General features: G+C 40.5%; 1 protein-coding gene across 3 annotated transcripts in view; it reads left to right on the top strand.

Annotated features, from left to right (window-relative positions):
- The window catches only part of DMD (dystrophin), a 2,107,962-nt gene that overhangs the window by 2,083,295 nt on the left and 9,492 nt on the right, over positions 1 to 15,175 (top strand). For all 3 annotated transcript variants that reach the window (XM_029240034.1, XM_029240038.1, XM_029240035.1), the window contains one exon: positions 7,660 to 7,752. In XM_029240034.1, coding sequence (XP_029095867.1) covers positions 7,660 to 7,752 — 93 coding nt within the window. The remainder of the gene's footprint in view (positions 1 to 7,659; positions 7,753 to 15,175) is intronic.

The following is a 15,175-nucleotide window of genomic DNA, read 5'->3' as shown; positions in this document are numbered from 1 at the left end:
AAATGTATGAAGAGATGCGTACAACTTATACCACAGAAATACAAAGGATCATAAGACTACTGAAAACAATTATATGCCAACAAGTTGGATAATCTGGAAGAAATGGATAAATTCCTAGAAACATACAACCTGCCAAGACTGAATCATGAAGAAACAAACTCTGAACAGACCAACAATGAGAAAGGAGATTGAATCTCTAATCAAAAGTCCCCCCCCACCCCACCCCCAAAAAAGCCCAGAATCAGATGGTCTCTCTGGCAAATTCTACCAAACATTTAAAAAAGAACACGAATCCTTCTCAAACATTTACCAAAAAATTGAAGAGGAAATCACACCCCCAAAATTATTTTACAAGGCCAGCATTACACTTTGATACCAAAGCCAGACGAGGACACTACAACAAAACTATAGACCAACATCTAATGAATACAGATGCAAAAATTCTCAACAAAATATTAGCAAGCCAAATTCGACAGTACATTAAAAGGATCATACGCCATGACCAAGTGGGATTTATCCCTGGGTTGCATGGGTGGTCCAACATATACAAATGAATAAATATACCACATTAACAGAATGAAAGAAAAATCATATGATCATCCCACTAGATGAAGAAAAAGCATTTGGCAAAATTCAACATCCATTCATGATAAAAAACTCTCAACAGAGTGGGCATAGAGGGAACATATGTCAACATAATGAAGGCCATGTATGACGAGCCCACAGCTAACGTCATATTCAGTGGTGAAAAGCTGAAAGCTTTTCTGCTAAGATCAGAAGACCAGGGTGCCTACCCTTGCCGCTTTTGTTCAGTATAGTGCTGAAAGTCCTAGCCAGCATAACTGGGTGAGAAAAAGAATAAAAGGCCCACAAATCAGAAAGAAAGTAGTAAATTTATCTCTATTTGCAAATGACATGATAACATATATAGAAAACCTGGAAGACTCTACCAAAAAACTGTTAGAGCTCAATGAAGTTAGTGAGGTTGCAGGATAAAAACTCAATATACAAAAATCTGTTGCATTTTTACACACTAATAACAAACTACGACAAAGAGAAATTGAGAAAATAATTCCACTTACGATTGCATCAAAAAGAATAAAATACCTAGGAATAAATTTAAGGCGGTGAAAGACCTGTACACTAAAAACTATAAGTAAGACAGTGATGAAAGAAATTGAAGAAGATGCGAACAAATAGAAAGATATTTCATGCTCGTTGACTGGAAGAATTAATATTGTTAAAATGTCCATACTACCCCCAAGCAATCTACAGATTCAGTGCAATCCCAATCAAAATTCCAATGGCATTTTTCACAGAAATAGAACAAAAAATCCTAAAATTTGTATGGAACCACAAAAAAAAAAAAAAAAAAAAAAAGACCCCGAAGAGCCAAAGCAATCTTGAGAAAGAAGAGCAAAGCAGGAGGACTCATGCTCCCTGATTTCGTACTGTATTACAAAGCCATAGTAGTCAAAATGGTATGGCATTGGCATAAAAACAGACACATAGATCAACAGAACAGAATAGGGGGCCTATAAATAAACCCTCACACATATGGTCAATTAATTTACAACAAACAAGCTAAAAACATACAACGCGAAAAGAATAGTCTCTTCAGTAAATGGTGTTGGGAAAACTGCACAGCCACATAACAAAAGAATGAAATGGGACCACTGTCTTACACCGTACATGAAAATCGATTCAAAATGGATTAAAGACTTGAATGTAAGACCTGAAACCATGAAACTCCTAGAAGAAAACATAGGGGGTAAGCTCCCTGATATCAGTCTCGGTGATGACTCCTTGAGTTCACACCAAAAGCAAAGGCAACAAAAGCAAAAACAATCTGACTACATCAAATACAAAGCTTCTGTACAGCAGACAGAACCATCGAGAAATGAAAAGACAGAATGGGAGAAAATACTTGCAAATCATATATCTTAGATGGAGATAATATTCAGAATGTATAAAGAACTCATACAACTCAAGAGAAAAAACAATCTGATTAAAAAATGAGAAGGTCAATTAGACATTTTACCAAAGATATACCACTGGCCAACAGGTACACGAAAAGGTGCTGGACATCACACTCATCATCAGGGAAATGCAAATCCAAACCACAATGAGATATCACCTCACATCTGTTTGAATGGCTATCATCAAAGAGACAAGACATAACAAGTGTTGGTGAGAACGTGAAGAAAAGGGGGGAACCCTTGTGCACAGTTTTAGTGCGAATGAAAAATGGTGCAGAGAACAGACTGGTGGTTGCCAGAGGTAGGGGCTGGGCAAAATGAGCAAAGGTGGTCAAAAAGTACAAAATGCCAGTTATAAGATAAATAAGTCCTGCATGGGATATAACGTACAGCGTGGAGACTACAGTTAACAATACTGTACTGTATGTTTAAAAGTTGCATGGCAGCATGGATGGACCTAGAGATTATCGTACTGAGTGGACTAAGTCAGACAGAGAAAGACAAATATCATATGATATCCCTGATATGTGGAATCTAAAAATATGACACAGATGAACTTATTTACAAAACAGAAGTAGAATCACAGACATAGAAAACAAATTTATGGTTACCAAAGGAGGAGGGGGCGGGGTAAATTAGGAGTATGGGATTAACAGATATAAAATAGATAAACAACAAGGCCCTACTGTATAGCATAGGAAAGTATATGCAATATCTTGTAATTACCTATAATGGAAAAGAATGTGAAAAAGAATACATATACATATATACATATATATATATATATATATATATATATATATATCTGAATCACTTTGCTGTACACCTGAAACTAACACAACATTGTAAATCAGCTAAACTTCATCTAAAAGAAAGTTGCTAAGAGATTATTAAATCTTTTATTCTTGTGACGAGAACTTCTGTAAGATTTCTAACTATGATGATGAATGTTAACTTACTGTGGTAATCAATTCGCAGTATATACTTATGTCAAATAATTATGTTGTACACCTGAAGTTAATACGTTACGTGTCAATTATATCTCAATAAAAATTTTACAAACGAATAATAGCTACTAATTTCAATATCTTCCATCACTATTCAACACTAACCAACTAGTAATCAACATCATCATTGTATACCGTTAATATAGTAAAGAACTTAAACACAGCATTTTTATGTAAAACTGAAACCATCTACCCCAAGTCATAATTTCACAAAGTCACTGAAGGTAAATATCAGGTACCGGGTAGATCTTTTCTTTCTTAAGGAAAACTAGAGAAAGGCAGGAATGGCAAAGTAGTCACACATCAAGTTGGAAGTTGGTTAAAAACATAATATATGATTTAGATAAGCAATCCAAAGAAAAATAGGGGAGGGCATATTTGCTCATACACAGCCCCCTTTTTAAGACGAAACAGTATTCTAATACACAGCTTCCTTTTGTATAAAGAGAAAACAGTTTGCTTGGGTGTAAACAAGACCATAGGTGTGAGGATTCTTGTGTCTCAGCTTACATCAATTCTGGCTGAAGTCACTTTTTAAGCAAGTTAAACCCTTATCACCATTTGAATTGAGGAAAGGGAAGTGAGTCAGATATCATCCCGTCTAGAAAGCCTAAAACCATGGTGAATTTCGGAAGAATTAAAGAATGTCTTGCCTATAGCAAACCATTTCACTTCTTTGATCTCAGATTAACTTGAGTCATCTCCTTTTTCCTTCACTTCAGCAGTGTCTTATCATATCAGGCTATATCAGAGTGCTATTTTAACTCTGACTATGTCTTCCCTTATTTTGAAACATTCATTTTTTTTTAATGTTTCAGTCATTTCTTTGGACCAACTTCAGACAAACCATGAAAACTAGGGCCAATAATCCAGAAAGGATTTTTATGCATATCTGTGGGGATCACCTCAGAATAGAATCAGATTGAAGCGTTAATGCTAAAGAATTGCCATTACCTAAGTCAGAAATCCCTGAACCATTAGCAGTGCTATTTGAGCAGGCAATGGATCAGTGAAGTAGGGATGAGGGCTGGCCAAGTTCCCAGTGTACACAGTTGGGACTCCATAAATATTTTCTTGAGGGTTTTTTTTTTTTTTTTTTTTTGTGGGAGGAGGCTTGTGGTCACCAGTATTGTTAGAGTCAACATTTTTGGGCCGCCTATAATGTTATAGCCACATATCAGCATATGATTAGATAACCCATAAATACTGGTATCTTGCTAGTTCGATGCCTTAAAACAGAGTATATCAATCAGCGATTGCTTTGTAAGAAAATAATCGGAAAATTCTCAAGTTACATATTTTTCATTCATGCCATCTTGTTGGTTGATTGGAGTTGTGCTGGAGCTCAACTAGGCTGGACTCCAAGTTGTGGGTTGGGGTCAAGTCTGTTCCACATGTCTCTCAAGCCCTTCGGTCAGAAGACCACTGGACCACGTACTTCTTAGGGCACATAAGCACAAGAAAGCAAGCCCAACCGCTTAAGGACGTTACAAGGCTCTGCTTATGTCATATTCTAACATTCCATTGGCCAAAGCAGGTTACGTGACCACGTCTAAATTCCTGAGCCAGAGAAGCACGTTCCCCCCAACACTCGGTCACTTTACTTTGTATGTACTGGCCGCCTCCTTGCTCTTCTGTGAGCAAGCCAATCACACTCGCCTCTCAGAGTCTGCATTTCCTATTCCCTCTGTCTCATGCACTCTTCCTTCAAACATCTACGTGGCTCCCAGCCTCAAGTCCCTAACATTTTGGCTCATCTGCCCCGTTATTAACGAGGGCTTCTTAGACTCCCCTTTCTGAAGAGTCTTCCTCACTGCCCCTCCCTAACCCTCTTTTCTGAGGCCTGAGTGCCTCCATAAGGACGTGAATTCCATGGAGCCAGGGCTTTTGGGGTGTGTATTGCTATAATCCCAGTACTCAGAACATTGCCTGGCACATAGTTGGCTTTTGATAAGCACTTGAATATATAAATAAATCTGTTCTGAAATTTCTACGGCTTTTTTTTTTTAACATTTAAAATCTGGCTCAGTATTGAATAGTCTGGTGGCATTACTTTAATTTCAGGTGTCATTTAGCGGTTTTCACTTTTCCAGTGTAATCTGACACAGAAAATATCAGGCCTTAAGCATTTTTCAATGGTTGATTCACTTCTTACTCACGCATATACGTGATAATTCTGATTTCCACTTTTAAAGGAGATTAGTTAAACCCAAAGGAGTTTTAACTGTGAAAATCTTGAGAAAAGAAGAGAAGATTATACTTCACTTGTTTATTTTCTACCTACGATGTAATAGGCCCTCAAAAACTGTTTGAATGGATACATGAAACTGCCGTGAAAGTTTCCAGTAAAACAAAGAAGCCAAGCTCACATTTGTACTTGGACACTTGCATTTGAGACTCAACAGCTGATAGTTACGACCGGCTGACATCATTAGGTTTATACCTTTTTTCGATCCTTGAAGTAATTCAGGCAGAAGAATGTCAGTCACTTCACTGAACTGTACCTAAACCTTAAGACAGTACAGTTGAGTTCCTAGAGCTCCAGTATGAGCTAATTAAACTGTCAGAAATATTAACATCATCGCTCATGAGTGTCTCTGTTGGTTCCAATTTATTCTATAAGGCATACTGTCACTAAAGTGGACTTGACACCATTAAAAATGCCTCGTGTTCCCCAATTCGGCAAAATTTTGCATTGGTAACGGAACAGAAATGTAATCAACCCTGCAGCTGTCAGCATCCTGTTCCTTCTGGCAATATTTCATTCATTCCATCCTTTCCAGATGATGGTAGTTTAAAACCACGGGCAAGGGGCTTCCCTGGTGGCACAGTGGTTAAGAATCCGCCTGCCAATTCAGGGGACACGGGTTCGAGCCCGGGTCCGGGAAGTTACCGCATGCCGGGGAGCAACTAAGCCCGTGTGCCACAACTACGAGCCTGCGCTCTAGAGCCCGCGTGCCACAACTACTGAAGCCCACGCACCTAGAGCGCGTGCTCGCAACAAGGGAAGGCACCGCGATGAGAAGCCCACGCACCACAGCGAAGAGTAGCCCCTGCTCGCTGCAACTAGAGGAAGCCCGCACGCAGCAACGAAGACCCAGCGCAGCCAAAAATAAATTAATTAAATTAAATTAATTAAATAAATAAGTAAAATTTTAAAACCCACAGGCAAAAAGAAACTAAAGATGCTGCATTTCATTTTTTCATTTCTAAAGGCATAAATATCAGCAAGTTAGTATGTGCATGTGGATGGACAGACAGATAATCTAACTTCCTTTTCGCCTTATAACCTGAATAGCAATCATTTCCTGTCCTTAGTACTTCAAAGAGGGTCCCTATGGTATGTTACCAGGAGAATCAGAGGGGTTCTGTCTACCCCAGGTCCTTAGCCCTCCTTTCTAATAATGGTATACAGCCTCACATCCACCTAGGATAGGATTCTGTCTAAATGGTGAGCACTGCCAAGGATTCTTTTAGCTTGTGCTTTAAGAGAGAAGGATGAACACTTGGTAATAAATGCGGGATTATAATCAGAGATGAAAATCCAAGTGGCACACATAGACCAAAGGAAACGACAGGCATATTTAAGTCATTACATCACTGGCTCCCCAGTCATTTTCAAGTCACATGTGAACCAGAGGTTGTCAACCCCTTAAGCGTGTATATTTTTGTTGATCTGCTGAAGCAAGGTCTTGTTTTAAATGGAAGTGACAATGTGCTCAACAAACAGAGCTTGAAAAGAAGTTATTTTCACTGTTGGAAGAGTGAATGTTATGAAAAATTAGTTTCAAAGGACCTTCAAAGTTCAAAACAACTTTGTTTGCACTTAAGTAATTTCTCCCTGACTGCAAATGCTGTTTGAGGTGTATTTCTTTGACACATGAGTAAACAGTCGAGACACAGATCAACAAAACCTACAAGGAGACTCCCATCCCCAGAAGAAAACCATCCATCCCTAAACTCCCTTCCTTCCAAATCATCCTTCTCTCCTCACATAAACAAATGCTCAAAATTTTTGTTAAAAAGTTTCCCTTTGTAAGCCTCTAAAAACATAATTATGAAGAAGTAACCCCATGGAACAAATAGGAAAGGAACATAACTACCCAGTATGTCCATATACACAGTCCTTAGGATATCAATATTTCATTTCCTGTGTAGGGCACATACAACTTTTATTTCTCCCTATTACATTGGACTTTAAAGGTACTTGAGTTTTCTCTGTATTTCTTGTGAAATGTCACAGTAAGGAATGGAAAAAATACCTCAGTGTCTCCACTCCTTACCTTCCTAAAGTGAGTGCAGAATGTCACGTGCTTCTCTTGTGTTGAAGAGACACGCTGCAAGTGTGCGATAGTCATCTTTTATTACAAAGAAAAACATTTCACGTTTGTTAATGGGGCATAAGAAACTTAGGGCGACTTTAACTTCTAAGCAGATACACAGTTTTCTTTTCCAAAGATAATGACGTAGATAAATCCGTGCATGAGATTCTTTTTCCCGTGAAGGAACTGGTCCCTACTTATTAAGCTTGAGGGGTTATTTTTATTTGTGTTATTGGTGAAGGAGTGAAAATGAATTAATAATGGATTTTTAAATGGTGTCGTGAAACTTTTCTCTGGTATCTGTATTTTCTCAAGTGTAATTTGCCGTTGTTTGTGTTTGCTTTCATTAAGGCGAGGACGATCTTCTCGGTCCTCCCCAGGACACAAGCACAGGGTTAGAAGAAGTGATGGAGCAACTCAACAACTCCTTCCCTAGTTCGAGAGGTAAGCGCCAGTACCCAGAAGTCACTCAAACTTCCTGGAAGTAGGCCACTCGTTTCCATACCCAACTAGCCTGTGTAGTTTCCACGTTTACATAAACAGGTGCTGACAGAATGCCAGTTTGGGGTCACTGGGAGAAGATTCTGTCTTCGAGTGTGAATTTCTGGTTTGGAGTATTTCCAATTCAAATACCTGTGTGATCAAGGTGTTTCTAGAAATAAGAATAGTAACTTATGTTTATAAAGTATCCATATCTTCCTTGCTTGGCACATTAGTCTGAAGAGCTAATTATGAGACAGCTTTTACTTAAGAGCAGTTATTAAGTGACTTTTACAGACGAGGAAGTGAATGCCCTGATGGTGCCTTTGCCAGGGACGTACCGCTGCTACGTGATACAGCGAGGTCTGCGAGAGGCCTAGCGTACAGTGGTGGTGGGAACTCGGGCTTGCAGTCTCATGCCTTTTATGTATATTTGAAAACTGTGTCTTACCCCATCACTTACACATAAGTACAATTAAATCTCTGTGTACTAGTTCGTTACTTTTTTCACTTGCATAGATAGAATACAATTTTCACAAAGAAAGACACTAATATTATTTAATTTAAATGTTAATATATCTGAATATTAATATTATTGAACATTAAAATTATTTTTCCCATCACTTTGACTTTGAGTATTTTGCCCCTCATACCAAAAATACAGCATTTTACCGCACTGAATTTTCCTACCAGCCAGTATGAGCTTCAGATGCCTTACTTCATCCAAGGAGCTACTTTGCTGCTACTGTTAGTGTTTTGGACTATTTCTAGTGGTTCACTGCCCTAACATAAAGCAGGTCACTGACCCACCCCCTTCAATGAATAAAAAGAATGGCAGACAGCATGGGCGCTCGACTCAATAATACTGTATTCCAAGTGTGCAAGTTGCTAAGAAAGAAAATCTTCAGAGTTCTCATCACAAGAGAAAAAACACTGTACATTTGTATGGGGACAGACGGTAAATAGACCTATCGGGTGATCATGTCACAGTGCGTACAAATGTCAAATCACTAGGTTGTACACCTGACACTAATATAATGGTGTATGTCAGTTATACTTCAATTAAAAAAAGAATGGCAGCAGTCACCTGTGAGCAAATAGAGGGATATGCTAGAGAACCAAGGGTGGGGGGGGGGAAGCACAAGGCTTTGCGGCCAGTGATTGGCACCCCTAATGGGCTGCCAGGGAGGGAAGGGCGGCCGAGAATCTGGCTGTTTGCCCCTCTCCATAAGGGCAATGAGGAGGCTGTTTTGAGTCCTGTGTTGTTCCTATCTTTTTGTTCGGTGTCAGTTAACAATGGCCATTTCCCAGCTATTTCATGTGCGAGTGAACGTTGTGTGGTGCACATTAGAAGCAATAATGTTCTGATAGAGCGTTGCTAAGGAACCGTCAGGGGAAGCTAATTTTAAATGTCTGCACCAGCCATCTTTTCACCGCTGAGCGCCTCTGATGTGTTGATTTTAACAGATAAAAAGTCTTCTGTCTTCCACCCACCTCCTTATCCCACACCTGCCAGCCTCTTCTCCATCCTATCTTCACTGCCTCCTCTCCCAAAATGCCATGATTCATAATGAGAAGACCACATGCTGGTTTGACGTAAATCAAACACATTCACCTTGATCCTGCCAGCTTTTGCTGGCACCTACTATGTACCGGCGGAGATGTCAGGGATGCAAAGTAGAAATGCCGAGTTCTTTGCCGTCAGGTTGCTTACGGTCAGTCGGGGATGCAGCCTTCCCGAGAAGTTCATACCACGGCGCAGTAGTATTACTGCTGTAATGGAGACGTCTGTGACGTGAGAGGATCCTAGAAACCCCCCTTCTAGATAAATAGGAATGGCTTAGCCTCAAGCAGAGCAAGTGTCTTCCTCAAGATCACACAGCTACTCATGGGGCCAGAACTTTGGGCCCCGCATCTCACACACATTTCACTGACCCCAAGCTTCCCCTTGAAGGTCATAGACACGCGCCTCCTCCCTGCTCCTTGACCCGAAAGGTTGTTTACCCGCTCTGTGGGAAGTCAGTGGCAGCCCTGGGCATTTCTTTCGCATCTGAACAACTAGAGTATCAGAGGAGAGGCCACAGCAGGGCTCGTGGCTCTGTTTCCCCAGCGGCAGCTTTTCTGTACTGGGTCTCTGGGCCATCCTACGCATCTGAAGGTGAGATCTTTGCAGCCTCTCCCGGCATCCCCCTTCTCGACTCCTTGAAGCTAGATACCACGTGGGTATGAAAGCTCAGAAGTGTACCTCCTCTGATACGGTATTCGGCAGTCAGCCTCTCTGATGTTGTATTTACTTGTCTGATGTTAATTTACTTATATGGAGAACCCAGGAAACTCTATTCAGGCCGCCTGGGTAGTGTTTACTAAATTAGTGCTTATGGAAGCGTATCATCCCCTGAGTGCTAATTTGAGTTCTCAAATAGGGAATAAGCAGGATTTGTCTGATACCCGTTCCATCAGCCAAGTTCCTACTTACTCAGTAGTACCCTGGTGGCCCGAGAGAATTCATTCATTTTCCTGAAGAAAACAATCAAAGAAACAAACAAACAACATCCACATGACGAGAGTAGATAAGGTGCTAGGAGAGCTGGCTGGTCTTCCTGTGATGCTGTGACCTTGACATTTTCTCTTCTGCTTCCTACCAAATTATACCTTATCATAGGCCCCTCATGATTCTGCACCCAACTCCAGTGTGTGGGGTTCTCTTCCCACACCACCAAACAGTTCTCATGTACCAGCTGGGTGTCCTACAGTTCACCTCGATTCTGACTCTCTCTACCCAGAGACAGGATCCGATTCCACCGGTTAAGGTCTCAGTCCCACAAGACTGCCCCTCCCCTCCTACTTCAGAATGCCAATCTTAACTCCAGGTTGTTAGCTGGGCTTCTGACCCACTGGCCATAGACTAGAGATTCCAACAACCCCCTCTTTGGGTTCAATTAATTTGCTCGAGCAGGGCACAGAACTCAGAGAAACATTTTGCTTACTAGATCACTGGCTTCTTATAAAAGGGTCTAACTCAGAAACAGCCAGATGGATGGGATGCGTAGGGCAAGGCGTGGGGAAAGGGTGCAGAGCTTCCATGCCCTCTCTGGGCACACCACTCTCACCACATCTCCACGTGTTCACCAACCCGGAAGCTCTCCTAACCCTGTCCTTTTGGGTTTATAAGGAGGCTTCATTACGTGGGCATGAATGATTAAATCCTTGGCCACTGGTGACTGAACTCAATCTCCAGCCCCTCTCCTCTCCCTGGACATCAGGGGGTAGGAGTGAAAAGTTCCAACCCTCTGATCACTTGGTTGGCTCCCCTGGCGAGCAGCCCCCATCCTTAGGTGCTTTCCAGAAGTCACCTTGGTAACGTAACAAAAGACACCTTGCCGCTGCTCATCGCAGGACATTCCAAGGGTTTTAGGAGCGCTGTGCCTGGAAGGGGGACGAAGACTAAATATATATTTCCTCTCATAAATCACAATGTCACACCTATTTCTCCATACATTTAGATGGATAAAAAGTCTTGTCATTGTAAAAATAGGCTGATCGTCGATGCACTCTAAAAAGTGGTTTTTCAAGCACGTAGACCCCAGACGGGTTGGAACCAGAGGTTGACGATGCCGACTCCCAATTACCTCACCACCGACCAGTCAGAAGAGTGTTCATGAGCTGATCACACACCCCACAACCCCCTGCCTCACACTGTCTTTATAAACCCTTCCCTGAAAGCCTTCGGGGAGTTTCAGGGTCTTTTAAGCAGTAGCTGCCCCGGACTCCTTGCTGGCGCCCTGCAATAAAGCTGTTCTTCTCTGCTTCCCCACAAAAAATAAAAATTTTTAAACAGTGGTTTTTTGGATGCTTTATTTCTAACTAAAGGCATTTATTCATTTTGAAAGAATGGAGAATATATATATACATATATATGTGTATGTATGTGTATATATATATATATATATATATATATATATTATATATATATATATATATATAGTAGGATTTAATGGGAATATCTTACCAATTAGTAGGTATGTTAAGTTGATATTCAGCCAAAAATCTTGAGATTCTTAACGTCTCAGGATTAGAGACTCTCCCAAATTGGAAGGGTCTTGAAAGTTCATCTTAATATCTTTGATGTTCAAAACCGTGGCTTTTGACCTTTTCTGACCATTATCCATAATAAGAGAAACATTTTACGTCTTAAACCGGGGTAAAGATATAAAACAAGTTATTTGCATATGTATGTACACACAAATATGTATGTACCCACCATATATACACCACACATACGTATATAGTCACGTATACATACAAAGATCAGAAGTTTCATGAAACAATACTTTCTCTACTACGTATAATTCGCACTGTTTCTCTGTTTTCTTTATTTAAAAATAAAATGCTGGCTGCAACCCACTATATTGATTTTCTGATCCAGTTGTTTAAAAATACTGACCTAACTGATCTCAGTTTTCCGTGCCCAGGTGAATTTTTTTTTTTTTTCAGTTTGCTGTTACTATTATTTGATTCTTTTTATTTATAATGACACTGGATTTTTTTTTTTTTTTTTGGTGAATATCTTTTTGACAGAAATTATATTTTAAAAGTTTTACCACGGAAGTTTCTGCCAAGACCTTGCTAGTATCTTAGAGAACACTGTATTTTCCATCTAAGTCTGCATCCACGTTCCCATTGTTGGTGTTACGAAAAAAGAAGTTCATGCTTGCTACAGCTGTTTCGGACAGCTGTTTTAGTAACTTAAAACAGATGTTAGAGCCAGAGGTCTGACATTTAGTGGAAATGTGCTATTAAATACCACCTCCTGGTTTACTTAACCCTGCTAGATAATCGCCCACAGAGGAAAAGACGTTTTTTCAATATTATGTTTTTCATAAATATAAAGCATATAGATAGGGGAGGTCTTGTGTACTTTAAATTCACAACTTTTTTGTTACCCTTTCCCACAATTTTTGACTCAGTGCTAAGTCTTCAGGTATCAGCTAATCTTCACCTTTCATTTCCACTAGAAGTACCTGGATGCCCAAAGAAGTGAAGAGCCTCGTTCATGGCTCTTCCGCAGGTTCAATTAGGCTTCTAGGCTTCAGCTCTTATCTTGATGGCCTTGCTAAACTGTTATACAAATTAATAAAGGAGGCTGCACGCTTCTCCGCTTAGTGATCAAGTGATAGCCAGCAGTAGCCTGCCTCGTAGCCACTATAAACCGCAGGGAGTTCGAGGCGTGAATGTGTGCCTGTTTAGCTTTGCGAGCCTATCTTTTCTGATGAATCTCTAGCTCTCGTTAGTTACTCACAACCACCTGAGGAGCTTGAGGGCCTTGGTGTACATTAAACACAGAATGTTAGCCAATTTCGATCTAACCTATTTAATCTACCTATATAATCTCCCCCTCTGTCTATAAATAGATGTAGAAGTTGAATTCCACTGTAATAAAAGGCATTATCTACCACAGGACACTTTCGAAATCTCCACCATTATTCTGTAGGGAGGCTACATGGGTAGAACGAACAACAAACATCGTTTTAAAATCAACTCTTTAAGCGATCTGTCCATACGTCTCTGATCATTTCGCAGTCTAACTAAGAGTTTGTTCGACGCGTGTGCATTCCTGAAAGAAAACGCTTCGCTAGTGAGGGGCACGGTATTGGTCTCTGTAAAAATTAGGTGCCGCTGTACATTGATTAATGATAGGATCCAAGATGAGCTCTTAGTGCAGGTAAGAGAACTCAGGAAGCAGTTAGCACTGTTACGCGGGTATTGCCGCTGCCCGTATAATCTCTTACCTGCTGACCTGTGCCGCATTATTTTTACCCCCAACGGCCCACGCCATCCTCTCCCTCTCATACTCTCCCCTCCTAAATAAGGCCACATGCATTCTGTTAAATGCCTCTAAATTAGAAAGCCAACGGCTTTGCAAAACCTGCCATCTTCTAAAATTCAAGTCTTGTCCGTGACTCTTTTATGGAAAAGCAACATAAAGAACAAAGACAGATGGAAGCACCCCGGCCCCCCTTGCAGGCTCCCTTCCCTTTCCTCTCGGCTTCCAGAAAGGATTTGAGCTGTTGCTCCTTTACACCAGGGGCCGGCAAACTGCAGTCCACGGGCCAAATCTTTATAAATAAGGTTCCATCATAACACAGCCACCCCCATTCATTTACATATTGTCTGCGGGGGGCTTTCTCACTCCAAGGGCAGAGTAGTTGTGGCAGGGTAGCTGTGAAGAGCCGCTACGGAGACTGTGTGACTGGCAAAGCCCAAAGTATTTAACTATCTGGCCCTTTACAGAGAAAATGTGCCAACCCCGACTTTACATCATTAAATTGTTGTCCACTCTAGCTCATCACATATATACAGTCACAGATTTCAGTGCTGATCAACTTTCAGCTCAAGAAAACTGTGCTTTTGAATTGATTTATGCGTTTATATCCGTCTTCACCAAAAGATCCTGCATTTTCAATAAAGTATAGCCATTTCAATCTTCTTTCACTTGTAATGAAACAGAAGTCCTAAAAAGGGACTCATTAGTCCCTAACTTCTTAAAAAAGTCAGTGAACTGAGATAAAGAAGCTCATAAAGATACCCAGAAACAGTAACGTCCTGCGATTCTGACTGTGAATAATGAATTACAGCCAATCCTCTCAAGTTCGTACTGCCTGAGGAAATGAGACTTCTCCAGACCTGACCAAGCCCTTTCTTTAGACTCAGGACTCCCCAGCACACTTCCTGTTTCTCTTGATTCATTTCCTGACAGCATAGTGCATTGCCAGATGGACCCCCTAACTGAAGGTCTAAGGAGACTCATTTCCAAAGAATGTGTTTTTCACGTAAAACTTTTATTTGGTACTCTATTTATTGGTAAAGAATTTGTTTTTAATGGTGCAACCAGCGAGCCTCTATTTTGTCAGCGTAGAAAGTATTTCTGATACAAGTAGAAAACATTTAACTCTTTTGAAACAAGAAGCGGACCTCCCTTCGTACTATGCTAATGAGCACATTGGAACCCAAGTGGCGAGGGAGAATTTTGAAAGAGGTCAGGGATCACATAGCTCTGGGAGGTCCATTTTACAGAAAACATGGTTTCTGAAGAAGTACCTGAAATAAAACCCAAATCATTTGCTTCATCTTCAACAGTGACCAGTTGATACTGAGCTCTGAACAGGCCTTGTTGAAGAATTAATAAAGGTACATAACCTTTATCATTCTAGGAACCGTAATTACATTCTAAAGCTAAAATCACATTGCTTTCTAACAACACTGTCCTTCCTAAGGTTCTGAGGTTTTAAAAATAGACCCCAGTCAAGGACCTACCGTATAGTACAGGGAACTACACTCAATATTTTGTAATAACCTATCAGGGAAAAGGATCGGAAAAAGAAAAAAA

This window comes from Monodon monoceros, unplaced genomic scaffold (assembly GCF_005190385.1).
Source record: "Monodon monoceros isolate NGI ecotype Baffin Bay Population unplaced genomic scaffold, NGI_Narwhal_1 Super_Scaffold_22, whole genome shotgun sequence".
NCBI lineage: Eukaryota > Metazoa > Chordata > Mammalia > Artiodactyla > Monodontidae > Monodon > Monodon monoceros.
The sequence above is the reverse complement of the archived record's forward strand: the minus strand, read 5'-3'. Positions and strand labels throughout refer to the sequence as shown.